This window comes from Leopardus geoffroyi, chromosome C1, assembly GCF_018350155.1.
Source record: "Leopardus geoffroyi isolate Oge1 chromosome C1, O.geoffroyi_Oge1_pat1.0, whole genome shotgun sequence".
Taxonomy (NCBI): domain Eukaryota; kingdom Metazoa; phylum Chordata; class Mammalia; order Carnivora; family Felidae; genus Leopardus; species Leopardus geoffroyi.
In genome coordinates, this window is record NC_059328.1 from 203321584 (window position 1) to 203347220 (window position 25637).

General features: G+C 46.3%; 1 protein-coding gene across 1 annotated transcript; it reads left to right on the plus strand.

The window, feature by feature from the left end:
- Positions 1 to 14816: 14816 nt before the first annotated feature.
- On the plus strand, positions 14817 to 17336 carry CDK5R2 (cyclin dependent kinase 5 regulatory subunit 2). The gene has a single exon (XM_045481292.1). The coding sequence runs from the start codon at positions 15028 to 15030 to the stop codon at positions 16138 to 16140; it is 1113 nt and encodes a 370-aa protein (XP_045337248.1). The 5' UTR covers positions 14817 to 15027; the 3' UTR covers positions 16141 to 17336.
- The last annotated feature ends 8301 nt before the right edge of the window (positions 17337 to 25637 follow it).

Consider the following 25637-nt stretch of genomic DNA (forward strand, 5'->3'; position numbering starts at 1 on the left):
ATCTTATTTAAAGGGGCAAGGATAGATTTTGATGGGGCCTAAAGGTTATATAATCTTGGAGTCCTTAAGAAAAAGATTATAAGATTATGAGTATAATATTAGGCAGGAAAGTGAATATTTAGAATAAGAAAATCATAACAAATTATGAATTCTAAAAAGCTGACACAAATATCACAAAATCTAGAAAAATTAACAATATTTTAATATCCTATAATATTTTTGTTCTACATTTCTTGATTGGATACTCTGTGGTCACATGTTTACATGACAACAATTTTATAGTATCAGTGTCTAAGAAAGACTGGAAAGAATGTAGTCTTTCCTCTAGAATGGGTGATTAAAATAATTTTTTTATTCATAGCTTTAAAGAATTGGCTCTGGCTTCAAAATTGATACTGTCATGTCAGTTTTTAAGATTGTTGTCTGATTTGGAAAAACTGCTACCATGTTTCTTTCATATATGAGCCATATGATTTCAGGACATAGTCAAATACATTCCTGACAAGAGGGAAGTTCCATTTTGATGTCTGAGAACTGAATTCTCCGTTTATAGTTTTACACACCTGATTGGAAAAATCTTCCACAGGCAAACTTCTGGGTCCCCACATTTCAAACCTTGTTTGTCTTCCTTACACACTTCTGGTGCTAGGTACTATAGGACATGTCCTTTTTGCAACATAAGCTCTGATCTGACATATGCATTTGTTGGCATAGTGAATGGGCACTGGTCATCATTCTGGAAGACAGTCTCACACCGGAATGAATTAATAATGAACTATACAGAGAGATGCCTTTAGATTACACAACTATAGTTCAGCATAGGTTGAACAGTACTCCCCCACCAAACGATTTGTCCATATCCAAACCTCCAAGACCTGTAAATGTGACCTTACTTAGTACAGGGTCTTTGTGGTTGTAATTAAGTTAAGGGTCTGGAGATGAGATCATCCTGGATTTTGAATGGGCCCCTAATCCAGTAACAGGTGTCCTTACAAGAGAATGGTAGAGGGAGACTTCAGAGCCAGAGGAGAAGTTGATGTGAAGACAGAGGCAGAGATTAAAGTGAAGTGTCTACAAACCAAGGAATGCCAAGTATTGCCAGCAACTACTGGAAGCTAGGAAAGAGGCATGGAATGGATGCTCCCTCTGAGTCTGCAGAAGGAATCAAACCTGCCAACACCTGGACTCTGAACTCTAAAAGAGAAATATCTGTTGTTTTAAGCCAGCAAGTTTGTGGTAATTTCTTAAAGCGATTCTAAGAAACTAACAGAGCCACTGAGTCCCAAATTTAGCTTGATCCCACAAACCACCATAGAGTTTCAATACCTTCTGCATAAGGGAACATAGAAGCGAAGTTGGAGTGGAAAGAAACAGTAGTCTTTTTTAATTTTTAATGTTTATTTTTGAGAGAGAGACAGAGCAGGAGCAGGGGAGGGGTAGAGAGGTGGGGAGACACAGAATCTGAAGCAGGCTCCAGGCTCCAAACTGTCAGCACAGAGCCCCATGCGGGGCTCGAACCCACAAACCGCTAGATCGTAACTTGAGCTGAAGTTGGACGATTAACCAACTGAGCCACCCAGGCGCCACAAGACAGCAGTCTTAACCAATTTGGGTTAGAAAAGGTATATAACTCTGACTACATGATTGGGCCTCTCCCAGGACTTTGGAAGGGTCTGGCCAAGTGAGAACCCCTGTGGCTTACATTTAATAAGTTTTACAGGGGAGCTACCTCTGTGTAGGAGGCAGCATAATGTTATAAAGACAAGCACCAGAACCAGATGGCCTGGGTTCAAATCCCGACTTTATGACTAGCTGTTGACTTCAGACAAATAAACTTTCTGTTTCCCAATTTCTCTCTCTGTAAAATGTGAATGATGAAAGCATTATCTACCTCATAAGGTTATTGACCCAGTTAAGTAACATGATACATATAAAGTGCATGATACATGTAACACATGTAATAGTAGATGCCCCAATGTAAGTATTCAATATGTACTGGCCATTTTATGATTTCCTAGGCAAGGCATTGTACTAGGCATTGGGGCACAAAGGCAAATGAGAAATGGTTCTTGCCTTCAAGAAGCTCACCATCTATAGAGGAAATAGATGTACAAAATGATTATAATACAATACTTTAAATGCAACAAGGTGGGCACTCTGTGTCCCAGATGTTATAGGAGCACAGGGAAGGATCCTCAGCCTAGCTTGACGGGATAGGGCTCATTCAAGGAAGGTTTCCTGGAGAGGGTGACATCTAACTGGAGACTCTCATTATGTCTGTATAACTGGATGGTTTACTGAGGTATGTTAATTCTTGTAGTTTTCCTGAGTTTATTGATCCAAATATTTATAGAATGCCTACTGTTTGCCACGCACTGTTCTAGGTGCTGGGAATATTGTAATGACCAAAGCTAGCGAAAAGCCTTGGCCTTACTTATTTTGAAGTGTATTTAACAAGATAAGTTGGATAGAGGATTAATATGTGATAAAGCAAATATAGTAAAAGGTTAATTATAGACAGTAGATGGCAAATTTGTGGATTTTCACCATAGCATTCTTTCATTTTTTCTGCATTAGAAAATTTTAATAAAAAACATTGGTAAAACAAATACCTGCATAATCAAACACTGTGCATCCATTAAAAGTGTTTTGGTGAGATATTTACTCTAATAAGAAGGTGAGTATTATCTATTACAAACAAAACATACAAAATAGTAGTTACAGTTTGATCCAGCTTTATTTAAGTGTATACGGAAGAATTAACATTGGGAACAGCACATGCAAACGTCCTGGGCAGAGGCTTTTTCTGGAAGATTTGAAGAACTGCAAGGAGGCAGCTAGAACTAGACAGGAGTAAGGGAGGTGAAAGGTAGCAGATGAGGTCATAGAGATCATGGATAGGGGCAAGGTTAGTTAGGCTCTTTTGGTTATCTGTTTCTGCATAAGAAATTATCTTAAATAATTTGCTTAAAACAGCAACCATTTTTTAAACATCTCACAACTTATAGGTCAGGAATTTGGACAGGACTCAGCTGGGTGATTTTTCTGTTCCATGTGGCATCAACTGAGGTCACTCAGCAGTGTTCAGCTAGCAGATGTGTCAGTCCATAGGGTCCCAAAATGTTTCCACTGTCATGTCTGGTGCCTTGGTGGGGATGACTGGAAGCTGGACCCCTTTTCCTCTCTCTGTAGTCTCAGGGTTTTTCCATGTGGTGTCTCCAGCAGAGTAGTTGGATTTCCTGCATAGTGGCTCAAAGTGCCAAGAGCAAATGTTTTGAGAGACAGGAAATAGAAGTTGCCAGTCTTTTAAGGCCTGGCCCCCGAAATGGGTATAGTGGCACTTTCTGCCATGTTCTAATAGAGTAGTAATGGAGCCCACCTAGACTCAAGGGGTGGTGGTGGGCACCAATACACCTCTCGATGAGAGGAGCGGCAAGGAATTTGTGGCCATCTTTAACATAGGCCCTTGTAGGTCATAGCAAGGACTTTGGCTTTTACTCTGAACAAGCAGGGAGCCATTATGAGAGGGTTTTAAGCAGAGGAGTAACATGATCTGGCCTCCATTTAACAGGACCACCGTAGCTGTCATTTTGAGAACAAACTGTAGGGAAGGAAGAAGTAGGAAGACCAGTTAGGAGTCTGTTGCGACAAACCAAATAAGAGATGATGGTGGCTTGGGCCAAAGTGGAGACAGAGGGATTGTGAGAAGTGGAATTCTGGATATTTTGAAGACGGAACTATTAAGATTTGCTAGGGGATTACATATGGGCATGAAATAAAAAGAGGAATCAAGGATAATCCCAAAACTTTTGCCCTAAGCAATTAGTAGACTAGAAAGGCTATTAACAGAGATACGGGTGACAGCAGGAGTAGCTTGGGAGAGGGTATCAGGAGCTGGTTTTTGACGCATCAAGATGCTATACATCCAAGTGGAGATCTCAAGTGAGCTGTGTGTGTGTGTGTGTGTGTGTGTGTGTGTATTTGCCTTTTCCATGGGATGCAATTCTATGGGATAAAGATCTTGTCTAATTTGTTCACTGCCTGGCAGGTAGTGCCACTTCATAAATATTTATTTGTTGAATATCTAAAGTTCATATATTACCACAACGAGTTATTTCACATAATCTGCCAATATCACAAGTCGATGAGAATGTGGAGCTACAGGAACTTGCATACATTGCTGGTGGGGGGTGGTGTGAGTAATTATAACTACTTAAAAGAACAATTTAATAATGTCTAGCAAAGTTGAAAATGTGCATGCTCAATACCCCAGCAATTTCACTACTGGGAATATTCCTAGAGAAATGACTGCACATGTACACCAGAGACATGTAAAATATAACAACATTGTTTGTAATTATAAACAATTGAAAACAACCTAAAAAGCACTCACGAGGAGAATAAATAAAATTTACTCATGCAGTGAAATGTTATGCAGTGGCAAAGGCCAACATCAACAAGGATAAATCTTACAAACTTAAAGCAAAAAAAAAAAAAAAAAAGCAAGTTTCAGATTAATATAGTATGGTTTCACTTATATAATGTTAAAATATCAACAACTGACCTTCAAGAGATAGAAAAATACATAGATACATAGATATATAGGATTCGAAGATGCCTCCATGTTCCTCCTTCTCCACATTACTCCCATGAGTAAGTACATTATACACTATGTTATATGGCACAGGGGATTTTTTGCAGATGCAACTGAAGTTACTAATCAGTTGACTTTAAAATAAGGGGATTATCTGGGTGAACTGACCTAATCATACGAACCCTTCAGAAGCAGGAAGTTTTCTCCAGCTGGTCAAGGAAGTGGAAATAAGAGACATTCCAGGTGTGATAAGGATTCGATGCACGATTGTGGGCAGCCTCCAGGAGCTCAGAACAGCCTCGGGCTAACAGCCCACAGAGAAATGAGGACTTCAGTCCTGTAACTACTAAGTACCGCTGACAACCTAAATCAGCCTCGAAGCGGACTCTTGCCCAGAGACTCCAGACAAGAAAACCGCCCTTGATTTCAGTCCTTATAAAATTGTATGTAGAAAACCAAGCCAAGCCCGCCTGGACTTCTATCCTACAGAAGTAAGCTAATAAATAGATGTTGTTTTAAGCCTCTAAATGTGTAAGTTTGTGGTAAGTGTTATGTAGTAATAACACACACACATTTGCTTAATCAAGGACCTGCACATGTAGTAAGAGAATAAAATATATGGAAAGGGTAAACACCAAATTTAGAATGTTGTTTATTCTCTTGAGTGGTTGGTGATAGGGAAGAGGCTATTGGGAAGGAGAAGATAAGGGGATTAAACTGTGTAGGCAATACTTTATTTGAACTAGGGGGTAGATATGTTATTTTATCTTTTATACCTGAAAAAATTTTTTTTTGCTTAGAATTTCTTTTAAATGTTTATTTTCGAGAGAGAGAGAGTGTGTGTGTGTGTGTGTGTGTGTGTGAGTGGGGGAGGGGCAGAGAGAGAGGGAGACGGAGAATCCAAAGCAGGCTCCATGCTGTCAGCACAGAGCCCCACATGGGGCTCGAATTCATGAACCGTGAGATCATGACGGGAGCCCAGCGCTTAACCGACGGAGCCACCCAGGCCCCCCTATTTTTTATACTTTTTGTGTGTCACTTATCACACAACAATTTTAAAGATTTCTGACCCTCAGTCATAGCCTAGAAATGGTACAAATGACAGACTTTGAGATGCTCTTTGGGCTTGGACAATGTGTTCCCCCAAAGGACTGTGCTAGACACCTTTTGTTTTCTGGAAAGGTTTATAAACTTTGGGAGTAGGATGGAGTCCCCATGACAACTAAGACTGAATTTCCTTCCACCCAATAGGATCATGCTGCAAGTTGGATTTAATTTAACAAAAAGAAGAAGAAGAAGACGAAGAAAAATTTTTTGTACTCAAATTTGTGTTGAGCGAATGAATAAATGAATGAATGGAGAGATGAATTATGAATGAATGCCCAAGTCTCATAGAATCACCATCAAGATTGTGCTTTTGGACCACAGAGTGGGATAGGAAAATATTGTCCCATTGAAGAATAATCCACAATTTGAAAGTAAAAAACCTTGGAGTTTAAAAAAAAAAAAAAAAGACAGGGATGCCTAGGTGGCTCAGTCAGTTAAGCAGGTGACTCTTGGGCTCAGGTGATGATCTATCTCATGGTTCGTGAGTTCAAGTCTCGAGTCGGGCTCTGCACTGAGCCTGCTTGGGATTCTCTCTCTTCCTCTTTCTCTGCCCCTTTCTCTAGCACGCGCTCTCTCTCTCTTGAAATAAATAAATAAATATTTTTTAAAAAGGCAGACGTGAATCATACAGTAACTGAAAATTTTGGTTTGACTGGAGCCCCAGCCCCTCCCCTGAGAGAGCTCCCCAGAGGCAGGACAGACAAAGTTCTGGAGTTCTGGCCAAGAATCCTGGGGCAGCTTAAAGCTCAAGCCCACCCCTTCCCTGGCCCTCCAGAGACACTGTGCTAATGGCTCTGATGATAACAAATGGTTCTATGTGACCACAGCTGCCTCTTACACTGGTTGGAGGCAAACTTGATTCAGAACCACGATGGAGGGTGAAGCATCAAATTTCTTATTTCAGCAGAAAATTGATACCTAAGGAATGCAACCTGGCAACAGTCCAGAAAGAAGATTTGACAGTCGTGTGGGCTGTAGGGAAAGGGCTTTCCTGTCCCAGGGCTTTTACTTTGAGGAAGGGCCATGATGAAGAACTCCGATCACCAGCTCTGCTTTGGACAGGGAGGTCCGAGGACTGTAGCAGGAAATAGGCATTGGGGTCAGAATCCACATTGGGTCAACAGTACCTCTTCCAGATTCAGCCTTTCACTGGCAGCTGGATGTGAGAGACTACCCTCCTCAGCCATTAAGACTAAACATGTATTTCTCTGATGTTACCAACGCATTTCCAGAAGGAAGCTTGTTAGGCAGGATTTTTTTAGCTGGCAGATATTAGATTTGCAACTCAAATTACCTTAAGATTAGGAAAAAAGTGGGGAGGAGGGGCATTTATGGGTCATAAACCTTCATCAAGCCCAGCTGGATACAGCAGCTAAAATTACATCAGGAATGTCTCCCTCCATCTGTTGACTCTATTTTCCTGTGTATTAGTTCAGATGACCTCTCTCCATATGGGGGCCAGAGAGTCACCATCTCCTCAAGGCTTTCCTCCCACCGGCTTAGGGGGATAAAAGCACCTCATTCCCAGTAGTTCTAGAAAAGCTCCAAGAATTGAGTCTCATTGGGCTGGTTTTAGTCCCCAGCCCATGCCTGATCCATTGTGACCAGGACAGCAACTGCTTGAGTTTATCTTGGATCTAGGGAGGCAAACCACATGGATTAGGAGTGTGGAAGAAGCAGGTTTCCCAAAGGCAAATAAGGTCTTTTGTTGTTGTTGTTCCTGTTTTTTATCAGAGGATGCTTGGCCAGCAGCAACCATAGGGAGCAAAACAGAAAGAACAGGTGGGATCTAGTCGTTTCCCGGCATTTTCTTTTCCCTCATAATAATTTCTGATAGTGATGCCACCTTAAGTCCACCTGAAGAAATTATGATTCCACAGATCTGAAGCAGAGTCCAGAAATAGTATTTTCACAAAGTTCCCCGAGGTGGTTCTGCTGAGTAGAGTAGTTTAGGAACTACTAATTAATCTAGTGGTTACTCTGCTCCCCACTAAAAATCACAAGTGAGTATATATGGGGCTCAAGCTTATAACATTAGAATTGCCTTTTTACTCAGAGGAGGTGAAAACAAAGGATTATCTTTATATTTTGAGATCAAGGAGATGAAAGTATAAATTAATGAACCTATTCCAAAGCCCATCCCCCACCTGCCCCTAATGCTGGACAAATAGGAGATAAATAAAAGTGGCTCCTAAGATGTTGGACCAGGTAGCAGGCCCATAGGAGCTCTTCACACACACAGTAACTCATTAACTCTCCTGCTCTGAGGGCAATAATCTGTCACTGCGACCAGGGAGTTGCTGAGGCCTGGCTCTGCCTTGGAAAAGGTGTATACCATCATCACAGCTTAGAGTCAGACAGGGAAGGCCATGGATTGGAGAGACCCAAGACAAGGCAGAGGAGCTGGACCTTACTTAAAAATTGATTTTAACTCCCTGCCAGTAGTTGCTTAACCTTGAGGATTCAGGACAAGCTGGATTAGCTGCAACGGTGGAAGGTGGAGGGGGGATGGGCGGGATTAGCCAAATCATCCAATTCCATCCTCTGTAACTGATCATAGGACACTGATCAATTACCACTATTATTATTGCTCACGTCTCTATCATCTCTGTTGTATGTTCTTTGAAGGCTGAAACCCAAACTCACACTTTTTCCTGTTCTCAGCACCCAGCCCAGTTGGTTATACTATAACCTCGTACGTTATAGTTTCTCAAGTAGTATTTGCTAATACGGATTTTATATTTTTTTAATATTTATTTATTTTTGATAAAGACAAAGAGCATGAGTGAGGGAAGGGCAGAAAGAGGGGGACGGGGATCGATCCAAAGTGGGCTCCATGCTGACAGCAGCAAGCCCGAAGTGGGGCTCCAAGTCACAAACCATGAGATCATGACCTGAGCCAAAGACCAATGCTCGACTGACTGAACCACCCATACGCCCCTGGATTTTATAATTTTGCAGGACATTTTCTCAAAGCCACAGTCAAACTATGGGGTCAGTATGGTGCCTGGAACATAGCAGGTGTATAGAGGTTCACAAAATTAGCAAGGCCTGCATTGGACCAGAGAAGGGGAACTGATATGCTGTCAGGTCTTCATTACCTCAGGAATCAAATCAAACAAGCCCCCAGAGACAGTCTGAGTCACAGTAGCTGCCAGCACAATAGCCAAAAAGAAAGGACAGCTGTAAACTTAGATGTCAAAAACCAAACCAAAGAAATGATGGTACTGCCTTGGCCTCAATGAAGAATGTTCTAATGAGGAAAAAACAAAACAAAACGTGGTCATGGTACAACTCAAGTAAACCTCTCCTGCTCTGTAAAAATAATGGTGGCAATGTAATTTGTAATAATTCACATTTTATGAACACCAACCACCATGCCCGTGTAGTATACAAGCATTGTGAGATTCAATAAAATCTTACAACAACCCTGTGATGGTCTACTTTTATAGACCTCAAAAGAATTAAGAAATTGTCCCAAGTCTCCCAGCTCATAAGTGGAGAAGCTGTATTTGAATCCAGACCTTTATGACTCTAGAATGCACATAGGAATCCCTAGGAACGCACACTGTCTCTTTTAAGGTGACAAATATATTCTGTGCTATTTATGAACAAGTCAGATCTCTCCCTGGTCCCTCTGTCTGTTAACAAAGGAATCTGGCCAGTGAACCCCTTATTCAATCCCAAAGGAGACTTGGACCCCAGGCTCTGACTCACTCAAGAGACAGCTCCTAGAACTTCAGGGCCCCTGGATGCTTCCTGTGTTTTGAGATAACAAAGGCTTTCATGGTCATGACTAGAGTCTAGGGACCAAGTACCAAGCAGGGGTTGTTGGGGCAGAAGAAAGCACACCTTGGGGCAGAGACATGAAGGGAACATCTGATCTGGAGTTCCCAAAGGCCCTCTTTTCCCCCAAGAGTCTCCAAGAGCAGAGTTTTCAGACCTCACTGGGGCTAGGCCAGGGCAGACAGAAGCACCTACCCCAGGGCACAGAGGTCTTGTGCTCACAGAGTGGACTTGAGACATAGAAGGACAGGGAAAGGGACATGGAACTAGATGAAGACCCAGCCACAGCAGCAGCTTCCCTGCAGCCACCTGCCTGGTTGAGATGGAAACACTGATTCCAGCTCCAGCCCCCAGACAGGCTAAGAATATCCCAGAAAAGCAACAGCCACCACCCCCGCCCTTCTTGATCTGCTCCTACATCTGGAGTGCTATGCTGGGTGCCAGCAGGGGCAGGGAGGAGATAGAGTGGGGGGTGATGCTTGGGGTGGGTATGAAAGGGAGGAGGGGGAAAAGGGCTTGGTGGAGGCAGGACAAGGTGAGCTGACAAATAAAGCTGGAGGGAGCTGGGAGGATTGGGCCCAGAGAGCTGTGCTCAGGGGGCAACAAATGAGGTGAAGGCAGGGGCCAGGGAGCTAGGGAGAGAAGATTGAGGGGTGAGGGTGAGAGGATGAGGAGGGCTGGCATCAGTAACCTGGAAGGGAGACCTTCTTTTATGAAAGAAGGAAGCAGAGCTTATGGCAAGGAAAAGGAGCTCCCAGCTCACCCACATCCTCCCCTGACCCCAATCTTGGGCCTCCAGTATCTAGACATCAGTCCCTTCTCTCCCTGCCCCAGGGCACTTCTTCCTCAGCTATGCTTTCCAACCCTATTCTCTTCTAAAACACCTGTTTTGGGCCTCCTCGGTTAGATCCTAACAAGGGGCCTGCTGGAATGGGAAGGAGGTGAGAAGGTGGGGTCTTCCTCCTGACAGCTGGCAGCACCTCCTTTGTCAGGTTGATCTTTCCTCTCTGCTCATCCCCTTTCCCACTCCCCACTGTTGCCTGGGGAGGTCTTCTCCCTCAGCTGCCTCCCCGGACCTTACTCCTCCCCATACGAGCTCTCCTGGACTAAGAGCTTCAGGAGAGGGAAGGAGGGCTGGGAGGGTGCATATCCTTCCCCTTTGCACACCTCAGGAGGTGAGACCCTGGTGGGGACACTGGATCGGTGAAGAAGTCAGAGGCAGCAGGATCCAGGCATTCAGATGCCCAGGCTGAGTCTCCACCCTGGCTGTTTTAAGAAACTTTATTGCCATCAGCCTCTCTGTAGGGGCCCCCTGGAGACATAGGTTGCAATGACCTTAGGTCCTGGGGCCTCCAGCCTTAATGTTCACTGGGGAGACCCTGGACTACCTTGGCATGCTGCCCTTTGTCTCAGAACCTTTCAGGGGCCCCACTAAAGTTTGGAGGGCTCTGGGGAGGGAGACCTGTGAGCCTGAGCACCTCCCCTTCATCTCCTGGGCTGAACTGCAGAAAAGCAGGCCTCACATGGATGCTGTGCACACAAAGACTGAGCCCGTCAGGCAGAAACAGACTAGGGAGAACCAGACAGTGCTGGAGCTAGAAAATGAAACAGATTCAGGGGATGAGTTTTATTTAGAGTCAGAATTGTAGAATTGGAAGAGAATTTAGGAATCATTTTTAAGTCCAATCCCCAAGATGTTATCTCCTTTCATTAATATTCATTTTTTTGTCCAATAATAAAAGTAAGATATATAGAATCCCTGCATTTTAATATGAAGGAAAGGAGGTCCAGAGAGCTGAATGACCAGAACTACCTCCTGCCTCCTGGACTATGGCCTCTCAGAAAAGGAGATAAAAGGGTAGAAGAGTCTGAGCAACATTGCCTGGAAATGTTCCCTTAAAGATGGGGCTCATCGTCCCGGAGGTGGGGGTCAGTGAAGGGCTCATCTCTCAGGTGAAATTGGTGGTAATCCTCATCAATAAGGCTGTGTTCCTACACAGGCTAATACCCTGGTCTAAGCCCTCCAATTCTTGTTTTGAGGTCTGCAGTTCTTGCCTTAAAGAGGCTGCAGGAATAACCATTTATCTGGACAGGGCACTGTTCTAGGAAATCTACAGAGTGATGGAGACAGACAAGGAGCCTGGTCTGGGGGAGGCGGGGTTCTCATCTCTGGGAGTCTAATACAGCCAGCACTGTCCCAGAGGAGCACCCACATCCATGAGAAATGGACAGAGGAGACATGACATACAGATACTAATACAGATAATTGAATCAATCACAGAATATAGACCCTAAACATAACCCAACTAGAAACGTACACTTGCAGATGCGGTGGGAAAGTCACCACCCTTCTGTAAAGCCCGTCTTCTCCCTGAAGTTTTTCTCTTTTCACTATACCTATTCCCCTTGGCCTCCACCCTGTAGAGACATAATCTCATCTCCTCCATAAAGGTTTGTTTTTAAGTTGATTTATTTAGAGACAGAGTGAGAGCGAGAGTGGGGAGGGGCTGAGAGAGAGAGGGCAAGAGAGGGAATCCCAGCCAGGCTCTGAGCTGTCAGTGAGCTGGACTCTGGGCTCAAACTGATGACCATAAGATCAGGGCCTGATATGAAATCAAGAGTCAGACGGTTAACTGAGTGAGCCACCGAGGCATCCCAAGGTTGTTTTTTTTTTTTTTTTTTTTTTTTTAATAACAGAAATGCTGTTGTTTTAGGATCTGTTTTGATTATTTTGTCTCCTTGTCCTTTAAAAATTCCATCCATAGGGGCTGCTGGGTGGCTCAGTTAGTTAAGCATCTGACTCTTGGTTTTGGCTCAGGTCCTGATCTCTGAGTTGTGAGATTGAGCTCTCTGTCAGGCTCTGCATCGGGAGCCCAGAGCCTGCTTGGGATCCTCTCTCTCCCTCTGTCTCTGCCCCTCCCCTGCTCTCTCTCTCTCAAGATAAATAAACTTAAAAACCTTTTCATCCATATTCATTTTGCGTATCTTTGATTCAGGACTCAGAGCTCAGCCTTTAATTAACCAAGTTGTTACGTAGCAGTTGCTGTTGGGGAAAGAGTTTAGAAAGATCGACCTCAGGAAGAGCATTAGGTCCCTTCCGATCAGTCCAAAAAGGCTTCTTGAAAGAGGTGGATTTTCAAGAGTTTGTCAGAAGAAGGCAAGGTAGTAGTTTGAGGGAGGGTTCTGGCCCAGGGTAGTTGCTCAGAGATTCAAGAGGGATAACCAAAGGAGGAGGGTGGAAAGTGTATGAGCCAGAGAGAGGGTCTGAGGCAGGACAAGGTGAAAAATGAGAAAGGGAGTAAGACCTTTTAAAGCATCTGTTTTGGGGATCCTGAAGCAGGGAAGAAAATTCTTGATTCTGACCCAGAGGACAATACGAAGTCACAACCGGGCCTGGAGTGGAGGTACCCTGATGGCAACATCTGTGGGTGCTGCATAGAAGATCTTGTCCTACGTGACACCAGTAATAGGCCTTGCGTCAATGAGGGACTCCCGGGAGCAGAACTGGGAGGATCCACGTGCCGTTCAGATCCACGTGTTTCTGCTAGGGCAACTCAGTCTCAGTGGGACCTGTCCTTAACTACTGGTGAGCCTACTGTTCCTTGGGTGCCAGATAAAGACTGACTCAGAAGCCCTTCTAGGAGGAAGTGGGACCAATTATAGAAGCTGAAAAGAGGGAACGCTTTTCTGCAACTAGGGGGAGAAGAAGAGGTTGGGTAGGTCATCTGGGCTGCAAAAGTATAATGATCAGATGTAAGGGAGCAGGAGAGACTCTGCTGAGAAAGTGCTCACTGGGTGCTGAGTCAGGAAGGGGGTACAAGTCTGTGTGCATATGGTGGTAAAGAGATAGGGAAACAAGACAGCCACACCATAGGCCTCCAGGAAGGTGTGCGTGAGCAGGGGCTGTGGGAGAGCAGAGAAAAGCCAGTGCCTCTGGTGGCAGAAACTGCAGCCCAAGGGGATTCTGGAACAGCCTATATGGAACAAACCACATTCACACATACTCATACACACAAACCCTGACAGCGGTAGTCCCTGGAAGTCATTTTGGTGGTCTATGAAGAACATGGAGGTGATTCCAGGGATAATTCTGAGGATTTTGCTGAATCCCTAAGCAAGGGCTTCTCTCCCCATCATACCTACCTCCAAGGCCCACTTAAGACTTCTGTGTTGGGAAGCCACAGGGAGCAAGCCTGGAAAAGAGTGGACACTGTCCCATAAAGCAGACAGAACAGACCCAGAACCAGCCTGGATGTGCAGGTAAGGCCCAGAGGACAAGGCCTTATGGGTGCTGAGGAGGAAACAGACCCAGAGAGCAATGGGCAGGACCTAGCCTAATATCTTGCAGCTGAGAGTGGGGACAGCTCGGACATGAATGGCAGGAAGAATTTAACAACGAAAACCCATCTCAACCTGGACCCAGGGCTGGGCTGAAGGTTGGGCCAAACCTCTTGGGCTTGGGCCTCCCTCTACACAGGAAGCGCTGTCTGCTGTCTGAGCCCGAGGAGACCAATCCATCCAATTTCTAGCATTTCCCCCAGGAACCAATCATTCATCACCCACCCAGATGTGGGATCAGGGTGTGTTGGTGAGGGAGAAGAGCACAAGAGGAGCCACCCAGGGACCGAAGCCTAGGGCCTCTCCCCACGGACTCAGCTGCAGACAATCAGGCCAGCAAACAGCAGGCTCAGGAATATATATCTGAGGGTCTTGCCATCCCCAGAGCAAAGGCCCCCAAGGAGGGGATTGTGACCTGCTGGAAGGTCGAGGCCGTGCCAGCACCCCATCACAGGCAGAGCAAGAATGCACCTGCTGCACTCCTCCACAAGCTCCCCGGTGGTGGCTTCATGGGACAAAGGCAGGGGAGGACAGCGAAGAGATAATCTACCTATGGCCAGATTGGGGAAGCCAGAGCAGTTCGACCCAGCAGGTGCCCGGGCGCCCTAATGAAGGTACTCACTGCCCACCCTGCCCCCCCCAACACATAATCAACAGCGGGGAGAGGCTCTTCCCACTGCTTCTCTGCTACCAAGATCCAATGCATTAAAACAAGCTGACCCAGGGCCTTAGGACTTGGGCCGGGGGAGAGCAGCCAGTCCCCTCTCCCCAGCTCTGACCCTGAGGAGGCCCTTGGAACCAGGGCCACCTCCTCCTCCTTTCCCCTTTCTGGTGAAGGGAAAGGACCAGAGACAGAGGGTAGGGGGTGGGGCGGGACTTGAGATAGGCATGCGAGTTCTATTGGTCAAAGGAGCTGCCGGTCACAAGGGCAAATCGGGCGAGGATTGGCTGCGTGAGGCGGGGCGCGGCGCTGCTAAAGACCGGGCCCAAGGGGTGGGGCTGACGCTGCAGCTGGCGCAGCTCAGACCCCGAGCAACCGCCGCGGAGCAGCCAAGCAACCACCTTCCCCTGCCCGTTCCCGCGCCCGGGCCGGGGCTAGGCCCCCAACCGCCGGGTCTCCGGGGGCTGCAGTAGCGGCGGCGGCGACAGCGGCGCCGCCCGCGGTTCCCGCCGGGGCCCGGGCGCCGGCCCCGCTCTGCAGGATGGGCACGGTGCTGTCTCTATCCCCCGCCTCTTCGGCCAAGGGCCGGAGGCCCGGCGGGCTGCCCGAAGAGAAGAAGAAAGCGCCGCCCGCGGGGGACGAGGCGCTGGGGGGCTACGGGGCGCCGCCAGCAGGCAAGGGCGGCAAAGGCGAGAGCCGGCTCAAGCGGCCGTCAGTGCTCATCTCGGCGCTGACCTGGAAGCGCCTGGTGGCCGCATCTGCCAAGAAGAAGAAAGGCAGCAAGAAGGTGACGCCCAAGCCGGCATCCACTGGCCCTGACCCCCTGGTCCAGCAACGCAACCGCGAGAACCTTCTCCGCAAGGGTCGGGATCCCCCCGACGGCGGCGGCGCCACCAAGCCACTGGCGGTGCCGGTGCCCACCGTGCCCGCGGCCGCTGCCACCTGCGAGCCGCCGTCGGGGGGCAGCGGGGCCGCCCCGCCGCCGGGTTCCGGTGGGGGCAAGCCTCCACCGCCGCCACCCCCAGCCCCGCAGGCGGCGCCGCCGGTGCCTGGCGGCTCGCCACGGCGGGTCATCGTGCAGGCGTCCACCGGCGAGCTGCTGCGCTGCCTGGGCGATTTCGTGTGCCGACGCTGCTACCGCCTCAAGGAGCTGAGCCCGGGCGAGCTGGTGGGCTGGTTCCGCGGAGTGGACCGCTCGCTGCTGCTGCAGGGCTGGCAAGACCAGGCCTTCATTACGCCCGCCAACCTGGTGTTCGTGTACCTGCTGTGCCGCGAGTCGTTGCGCGGGGATGAGCTGGCGTCGGCCGCCGAGCTGCAGGCCGCCTTCCTCACCTGCCTCTACCTCGCCTACTCCTACATGGGCAACGAGATCTCATACCCGCTCAAGCCCTTCCTCGTGGAGCCCGACAAGGAGCGCTTCTGGCAACGCTGCCTGCGCCTCATCCAGCGGCTCAGCCCCCAGATGCTGCGGCTCAACGCCGACCCCCACTTCTTCACGCAGGTCTTTCAAGACCTCAAGAACGAGGGCGAGGCCGCCGCCGGCGCCGGGGGTCCACCCAGCGGGGGCGCGCCCGCGGCCCCCTCCTCCTCCTCGGCCGCCAGGGACAGCTGCGCGACCGGAGCCAAGCACTGGACTATGAACCTGGACCGCTAAGGGATTCCCAGGGCCGCGCCCGCCCCCCACCCCCATCCCAGCCCCTGACACGCACTCGGAGCCCCCGGGACCATCAAGCCGCCGCCGCTGTTATCGCCGCTCCGCGCCGCGGCCGGAGGAGGAGCCGCCCCTGTCCCGCAGGGGAAGGTGGAGGCCAGGACGCCAGAGGCCGCGGCTCTGAATATGCTAGGCATAGGGTGGGGGATGCGCGTGGGAGGGGAACCCCCAACCTCACCCTTTCTGTCTGCCTGTGCCCCATGTCTTCAATTCTACCTGGGTCTCCTCCTTCCTTTCTGTGTGCGTCTCTAAGTCCATGTCCCTTGGTCTTGACCATTTCCCGGCCTTCTTCCTCTACCTTCATCCTCCGGTCTGCCTTCCCATCTCCCTCTCTGGCTCTCCATTTTCGGTAACTTGGGTGTGTATTTCCGTCTCCATCTTACCCCCCACCTGACTATCTCTCATTGCTCCCGTTTCTCTTTCTGCACCTGTGTCCCCAGCTCCCCTTCTTGTTCTCTTTTTTTTTCCGCCCTTCTGGCATGTGTCACCATCTTCCCTCCTGTCTGCTCTCCCCCACCCCCACCTATGTCAGCTTGCACTTCTTCCCCCGACTGAGCCCTCATATCCCTCTTCCCAGACCAAAGGGACTATTAATTCTTGATTTGAACTGACTGAGGTGCGGCGAGAAACTGCAGCCCTAGGAGCCCAGACAACCACCTGGATGGTCCTTCGCCCTACCCCCACCTCCTCTCCCTACCTTTTCCAACGTGTTGCATGCCGGGAGTTGGGGGGTGGGGGAGATGCCGGCTTCAAGAGGCTGAGGTTTGGGAGCAAAATCAACCTAGGAGGCCACCCCGGCGGCGGCGGCGCCTCAGCGGAAGGATGGGAGGAGACAGAAACTCTTCTTACACTGGGGGAGGGGCACCTCCTCTTCCTTATCCTTAGGTGTTTTTGTTCCCCCCACCTTTTAATTTATTTGGTTGTTTCCAGAGGGAGGGGGGAGGGATGGGTGTTGGGCTGGGAGCTGTCTGAGGTGCTGATTTGAGGCCGGACCGGAATCCTCCCGGGTGGGTACCAGGGACTGGGTTGGGCCTGGTGCCGTGTCCAAGGTGCCAATGATGCGGGCCGACGGCGCGGGCTGCACTGTCTGTCTGTCCGTCTGTCCCGGAGAGAACTATAAAGCGCTGGAAGCGCCTGCAGATGGTTTTGCGCCGGCCTTTCTTTGGGCCCCAGGAGGGAGGGAGCGGGAGCAGGAGTGAAACTGTCAGAGGCACGGCAGGAGGACCCCCACGGGCCTCGTGGGGAAGGTGGGTACCTGAGAACTGCTACTCTTTCCGTCCCCTCGCCCCCCGCATTGGCTTCCGTTTTACAGAGAGTAAAGTAGCCAAAGGTTGAGGCCTGGTGATAAAGCTGAATCCCCTCACCCACTCCACCTCCATCTTGTCTCATCTAGCTCTTCATTAATGCACAGGCTATTTAGGGATTACGTGATGAGGACAGCAAAAGTGGTTCCCTTTACAAAGTAGTCCACTGAAGCAGAACTAGCTAGTTATGATTGCTGCTTTTCTCTTCCTCCACCTCTCCCCACTATATATACTGTCTAGAGTCCAGTCAGGCCTAAGTCTGTGCTCACCACTCTCAGGTGGGGCCTGACTGTCACACTCAGCTCCACACCCTTCTTCCAACATGCTAGGTTGTTTCAAGGCCGTTTCAGTCACACGCCCACCCAGGACAGCCTTGGGAAGTCCATCCCTGCTTAAGATTCAAACCTGGCCCCTTATCCCCAGGGAGGCTAGGTAGGACACAGGCAGCCTGGGAGACAGGAGCCATTCTTTGGGGTTGAAAGAACAGAAGTAAGCTCTTTAGCCTGAGATTCCTGTTCCATTGCCTTCTTAGCCACGTGGCGAAACGCCCCATTCAGTTTCATTGGCCCGAGGAGGCCTGGCTCCCGTAGAGCGCTGGCGTCTCTGACCCTAGTAGCCGCCCAGACATCAAGCAGCTGGAGTCAGAACCCCGCGAGGCCTGAAAAGACTAGGCCCGGGTTCGCTGTCCGTGGTGCTGACCGGCGCGCTTGGGCAGGGTGGGGGTTTGTAGGGGCAGGAGGAGTTACAGGCTCAGCTTCAACTAGATTTTCCGGATAATTTGGGGAGTAGGTTGTGATCTCTTCTGGTGGCGAGTTGCAGGAGTCTGGCAGGATAACCTAGGATGCCGGCTTCCATTTACCCTCCTAAGAGGACAGAGCGCGACTCTCCCTCGACCTCGGCCCAGCGCCCTTGCACCCGGCCTGGAGCCGGAAATCCCCAGTCCAGATTTGTGAATCGAATTCCCGGGGGGGGAGAAAAGGGAGAGCAGGCGGAAGGGAAGGCGGGAGCAGCCGCCCATTGGCTGGAATTTGGCGCAGTCAGCGCGGTGCCGTCATCTCTCCGGGTTTGGGAGGAGGGAGGGAGGAGCACTCGGGTCACCCCGCGGCTGTCGCCATAGCAACCAGACTAAGCGGGCGGGGCCGCTTTCCACTCTCCCCACTCTAGCGGAGGAAACCATCCTAGTCTGCCTTATTTGGAACTAGTTAGCAAGACTACTTGGTTGGAACTTCTGCGTTAGAAGAGTATAAAGTGGGTGGGAAAGAGAGACGATAGTCTACCGAGACTCCCAAACATTCTGCTCTCTGTACTGCTCCTGAACCCATAGAAACAGCATCCTCCCTTTACTGCACACACACACACACACACACACACACACACCCGTCCAGGAACCTGTGGTCTGGCACTTGGAGACTTAGAATGAGAAAAAAAAAAAGCCTCAGTGCGTGGTGTCAAATTAAATCTCACTTTCCTTGCCATGCCCCTGAGGCATGAGACACTGCCATAATCCGATTAGGGGGTAAACGACTGGAGGAGGATCAGCATGAATACACGGAAGAATTAGCCTCCTGGGTCAAACCTGGTCAGACTCCTGTTTTCTCTGGGAGGGGTGGTCACATGGGGGAAAGGTTCAGTCTTCTGAGAAGGCAAGGTGAGAAGGGAGAAGGTGCAGAAACAGTGTCAAGTGCCTTCTTTTTCTGCTCAGAAACAAACCTCACGACAGTGAGTCCAGGCTGAGGAGAGAAGTGGTGAAGAGGGCTCAGAATTCTAGAGAAAGCCCAGCCTGTGTGAGGGGTGGACTAAGGAAAGAATGGAGATGGAGGGTAGGAGACAAAAACCCAGATGCAGCCATGACTCAGCACTTCCCTTGGCAAAGGACCGGGGTGACTCTCCCAGCACAGGAGGAGCAGCAGAGAGGGGAGGGGAGCAGGAAAGCAAATGTGTGGATAAACAGTGATCTGGCCATTTGTTGCTTTGATATACAACCAAAAGCATACATTTTAACCCAGAAAGGAAATACATAGGCATTTACACTGATGAAGGCTCCTTCAGTCATGACATGTACACATCTCCACTGCCCACTTACTTGCCCCTTTTCCTGGAGCAGAGTACATTCTGTCCTGAGAGATATGCTTGCCTGTCCCTGGAATACCTTGGTACTTAATGGGAAAGGAGAAATGCAAAAAAAAAAAAAAAAAAAAAAAAAAAACCTGCAGACGTGGGGGCGGGGGTGTTGGTTGTCATGGTAACTGCTTTGCCTGCCAGACAGAGTGCCCAGCAACCGAAGCATCTGGCAATATACAAGGGGACATCCTGTGGCCTCTACCCATGGAGACTCTGCCTCAGGCACCCAGATGGGCATCTCTGGAAGATTTCTACAACAGAGACTGCCACAGAAGCCCTTCTAGCCACACCCCCATGAGGAAAGACAGCTGACAGCCAGGTATGGAGGGCTGACCATCTTCACATGTCCCACTTTAAGTGGCACTCCTGACCCCTTTATACATGATAGACAACATTTGCTGTAAGTGGCCTCAAGACAGCAGGTGTTAACAGTTTAAGGACCTTTATTAAGACCATTACCTTCCTTCTCAGAACCTTGCTAAACACCCTACAGGAAGGTCACCTATAGCCCCAGACTATGTGTGTAAATGGGTAGAAAAATTGTTCTAGTTCAGTGATGAAAGATTGGGTGCAAGATAGATAAACTGTAGGGGATAGTCTCAGGATTCAATACATTAGTTGACTTTAGTTTAATACATTGATGAGATTTAGAGGCAGTCTTTCTGTTGCACTTGCTGGCTGGATAGCTAACTTTTCACTCCAGCAACCTCCACCCCTATTTTTTGTTTCTTCTTCCTTGTGTCTTCAGTTTAACCTCTTAATTTCTGCATTAACATTTTCCCAATCTAAGTTAGACTTTCATAGTCCCCCCCCCCCCGGTTTTCCCCGCTATTTCTTTAGTAATTAGCTTCTCCTAAGGTCTCTTTCTACTTGGATATATTGCCCACAGCAGTTACCCCCCTCTCTTAAGATTACTCCACTTCCATTTCTTTACACCTCTTGGTCATAGTCTCCTGTGACTGATATTTAGCTTCAAGTCCATAAATCATAAAGTTTCTCTGTGTGCATTTTTATATATGACTACCTAAAAGGAAGCATTTTTATATATGACTACCTAAAAGAAAGGTGATGATAAACAATATAAATAGGGAAAGAGGTATTCCATTATAATCTTTCTACATTTAACTCCTTAAAAAAATTACATGTAATCCCAGAAAAACACAGAATATCAAGAAAGCATAAGAAAGAAGAGTAATGATGGAGGGCTTGCCCTGTCAGATATTTAAAGGTATTAAAGAGCTAAGGTAGTTAAAATATATGGTACTGACATAGGAATAGACAACAGAACAAAATAGATAACCCAAAGCTAAACCCTGGCATACATGGGAATGTAATATATGATACAGGCATCATTTCAACTCCATTGGGAAAAGATGGATTAGTCAGCATATGGTTTTGTACAACTGGGTAGTCGTCTATACTAAGAAAAAAGGCCAGTCCTTCCTCATTCTTTATCCCCAAATAAATTCCAAATTGATTTTTTTAATGTAAAGAAAAAAGCTATAAAATCCTTAGAAGAGGAGACAGCTTAAAAGTACCTACTAAAAATTTAAATGCACATAACTTTTATTTAGGAATTCTGATTTCTAGTATTGACCCTAGAGAAATACTTGAATATGTGTACAAAGAGACATGACAAACATATTTTTATTGTGTTATTGTTTGGAGAGAGATAAATTAGAAACTAAATATTCACCAGTGAGTTAGGGGTTAAACAAATTTTGATACAGCCATATTACTGAATACTACAGTATTCAGTTAAAAAGAATAGATTGGACTGTATGTACTGATGAAAGATGTACAAACCATGTAGTATCATTAAAAATTGCATAACAATGTATACAGTATAATTTATGCAAAAGCAAAACAAAACTAAACCTTAATTTGTGTGTGTATGTGTATGTGTATAATAGAAGCTTGAGAAAAATATACATCACTCTTAATAAATGACTTCTTGGAAGAAGTGGGATTGATTTTGTCCAAAGACATTCACCTTATCTATGGAGTTTAATTTTTACAATAAAAATGTACTAGCATATTGTTTGCATAATTAGAAAGTAGTAGTTAATATACGGCAATAGTCCAATTATAATTTTAAAAAACTTGAGAAAATGAAGAATATTTATTAGTATTTTTACTATTGCATATGAGTTGGGTACAGAACATCTTTTTAGGCATAGACATTGAAGGAAAAGATTAATTCATCTGACTCCATTTTCGATTTTGAATGTTAGAGAAATAGAGAAATTAAAAGAACAACCACAAATAAGATCGAAAGACAAGTGAAAAGCTGAGAGAACATATTTGTAGCAAAATATATTTTCAGTAGAAAATTAGTTAAAACTTTAAAGAGGTCATTTGCACAAAAAATATAAATAATCAATCAATACATTAAAAGAGACTTCACTGTTGACCATGAAATTCAGATTAAAACAGTAATGGGAGATTGCATGTCTTATACTGACAGAGATTCTTAAAATGGAAAATGCCAACCATGATAAAAACATGAAGAGATATGCACTTCCTTGTATTGTTTTATATATATATATATATACACACATATGTTAGTTCAGTCTCTTTGGAGAGCTATGTGGCTAGGGATCAAAATGTGAAAGGCAGAGGTGACTGAGTGGCTCGGTTGGTTAAAAGTCAACTCTTGATCCCAGCTCAGGTCTTCTGTGCTGGGCATACAGCCTACTTAAAAAAAAAATGTAAAAGGCAGCGTGTTCTTTGACCCAGCTTCACATTTCCAGAAATTTGCCCTAAGGAAATAAGTGGGAAAGGACCTGACAAAAGGATGCTTATCCTAATATTGTTTATAATAATAATAAATTGGATGTAACAGTAGGAGATTAAGTATATTGTACTAAATCAGTATTTATTGGGATATTATGGACCATTAAAATGATACATCAATCTATATTCATTGACATGAAAAATGACCATGATAAAGTGAAAATATCTGGTTAAAAACAATATAATGTGGTCCAATCCTATTTGTGTGGGAGAGAGAGACTAATCTTTAAATAACTGTCCTCTTAATGTCATTCAAATCTTGGCTTAATGGCCACCTCTTCCTGATTAATGCATCTCAGCCTGCCCCACAGTCACCTTACTTCACATACCCTTGATTTATTTTCTTCACAACGTTTGTCACCCCTGATAAATTTGTGTTGCTTATTTATCTTGTATCGTCTCAATAAAAGGTCTGTCTTGTTCATTGCTAGATCCCCTGCACCTAGCATAGTGCTTGGGCACACAGTAGGCAGTCAACGGGTATATACTGAATAATTCTGTGTGTGTGTGTGTGTGTGCAGCAACAGAGACTTTTAAGATGTTTACTAAAATATTAACGATTGCTTTCCCTAAGTAGTGGAATTTTAAATGATCAGTTTTACTCTCTTCTTAGTGTTTTTCTGAGTTTCTAGTTTGTTACAATGAATATTATTATTATTGCCTTAAAAAGAAGGAAAATCATTATGAAAGAAAAAGAGAGACAGGGAAGGAAGGAAGGAAGGAAGGAAGGAAGGAAGGAAGGAAGAAAAGAAGGAAAGAAGGAGAAAGGAAAATTGAGGCTGAGTAGTGTCTGTCTGGCCCAGTCCCCCTCCTCTCTCACTCATCTCCAAAGTCTCTTCACTCCCCTTTCCTCAAGCTCTTTCCAAATCCCAAGAATTTAAGAATGTCCTTTCTGGACAAGTAAGTTAGATACCTATCTAACACAGCAAACGTGTGTGTACACATGCAGCACATGTTTTATACATGAACACAGAGCATGGACATACACATAAACATTCTTGCAAGGATCCATTGAAGACCATTTAGGGGCTCCTGGGTGACTCAGTCAGTTGAGTCATGATTTCGGCTCAGGTCATGATCTCACTCAAGCCCCACATCAGGCTTTGTGCTGACAGCGTGGAGCCTGCTTCAGATTGTCTCCCTCTCTCTTCCTCTCCCCTGCTTTCTCTCTCTCTCTCTCTCAAAAATAAATAAATATCTTTTAAAAGACCACTTAAAGAATACTCCTCTTTGGCATAACTGCCATAGAAGGCCCATTATCCCTTATTCAAATAATAAACATAGGGGAAATTTTTTGCTTCACATTAACTCACTGATATCCTTTCTTTTAAAATTTATCTTATTTTTTATTTTTTTTTTAATTTTTTTTTAACGTTTATTTATTTTTGAGACAGAGAGAGACAGAGCATGAACGGGGGAGGGGCAGAGAGAGAGGGAGACACAGAATCGGAAACAGGCTCCAGGCTCTGAGCCATCAGCCCAGAGCCCGACGCGGGGCTCGAACTCACGGACCGCGAGATCGTGACCTGGCTGAAGTCGGACGCTTAACCGACTGCGCCACCCAGGCGCCCAAAAATTTATCTTATTTTTTAATGTTTATTTATTTTTGAGACAGAGAGACAGAACATGAACAGGGGAGGGTCAGAGAGAGAGGGAGACACAGAATCTGAAACGGGTTCCAGGCTCTGTCAGCACAGAGCCCGACACGGGGCTCGAACTCACAGACCGCGAGATCATAACCTAATCCAAAGTCGGACGCTTAACTGAGCCATCCAGGCACCCCAGTTTATCTTATTTTTTTAAGTAGGCTTCATACCCAGCGTAGATTCCAACATGGGATTTGAACTCACGACCCTGAGATCATGACCTGAATCTGAGATCAAGAGTTGGTTGCTTGGAGTGCCTGGGTGGCTCAGTTAGTTTAGCATCCTTCCGACTACAGCTCAGATCATGATCTCATGGTTTGTGGATTTGAGCCCTGCATCGGGCTCTGTGCTAACAGCTCAGAGCCTGGAGCCTGCGTCTGGTTCTGTGTCTCCCTCTCCCTCTGCCGCTCACCAGCTCACACTCTGTCTCTCAAAAATGAATAAACATTAAAAAAAAAAAAAGAGTTGGTTGCTTAACCAACTGAGCCACCCAGGTGCCCCCACATTCTTGCTTTAAACAATGAGAACTAGCACAGTACCTGGCATTTAGTAGGGTCTCAAGAAATGTGAAATAGTGACAGTTTCCATGTTTGTCTTTGGTTGCCAATAAGTATACAACTATTCGTTGTTGAAAGAAAGATTTCATTCTTTAATCTGTTTTGGAATTTATTTTTGTGTGTAATGAGAAGTAGAGATATAACTATATTTTCCCAAATGAATAACAAGTTGTGCCAACTTTTCAACAGTCGTCCTTTCCCTACAGTGAATGTGATCTGTATCTTTTATGAAATTTCCACATATGCATGGGTCTGTTTCAAGGCTCTACTCAGTTCCACTGGTTTACTTAACTATTTTTGTGCCAAATCACACCTTCAATAACTGCAGCTTTGCAGTAAGCTTATTGTTATTTGGCTAACATTGTCTAGGCTACTCTTAAGCATAGTCCAGAAGAACTTTAGAACCAAGCTTATATTACTTTTATAGACCAATTTGGACAGATTTGACATTTTCTGATATTGAGTCGTTCTACCCAGCATCATGCTAAATGTTCCATTTATTCAGGTCTTCTTTTTTGTCCGTTAGTGAAGATTTGTCATTTTCTTCATTTAGAGGTTTCCATGGTTTTCATTAGGTTTATCTAGGAGCATATTTTTATTGCTTTTGTAAATCTGTTATTCCCAATTCTTTTCCTTATTTTTGTAGAGTTATAGGATAACCATAAGTTTTTGTATGTTAATCTTTGTATGTGACTGGATACACTAGTTTCATTAATTCTAATTGTGTTCCAGTTGGGTCTGTTGGATTTTCTAGGTATGAAGCTGTACTGTCTGCAAACAAGGACATTTTAATATCTTCCTTTCCAATATTTGCATATAGCATGTATCTTTTCTTATCTTATTGCATTGACTAGGACCTTTTTTTTTTTTTTTTTTTTTAATTTTTTTTTTTCAACGTTTATTCATTTTTGGGACAGAGAGAGACAGAGCATGAACGGGGCAGGGGCAGAGAGAGAGAGGGAGACACAGAATCGGAAACAGGCTCCAGGCTCTGAGCCATCAGCCCAGAGCCCGAC

Bases quoted from the DNA above. Each gene is read 5' to 3' on its own strand.
- CDK5R2 (XM_045481292.1), top strand. From the start codon at position 15,028: ATGGGCACGGTGCTGTCTCTATCCCCCGCCTCTTCGGCCAAGGGCCGG.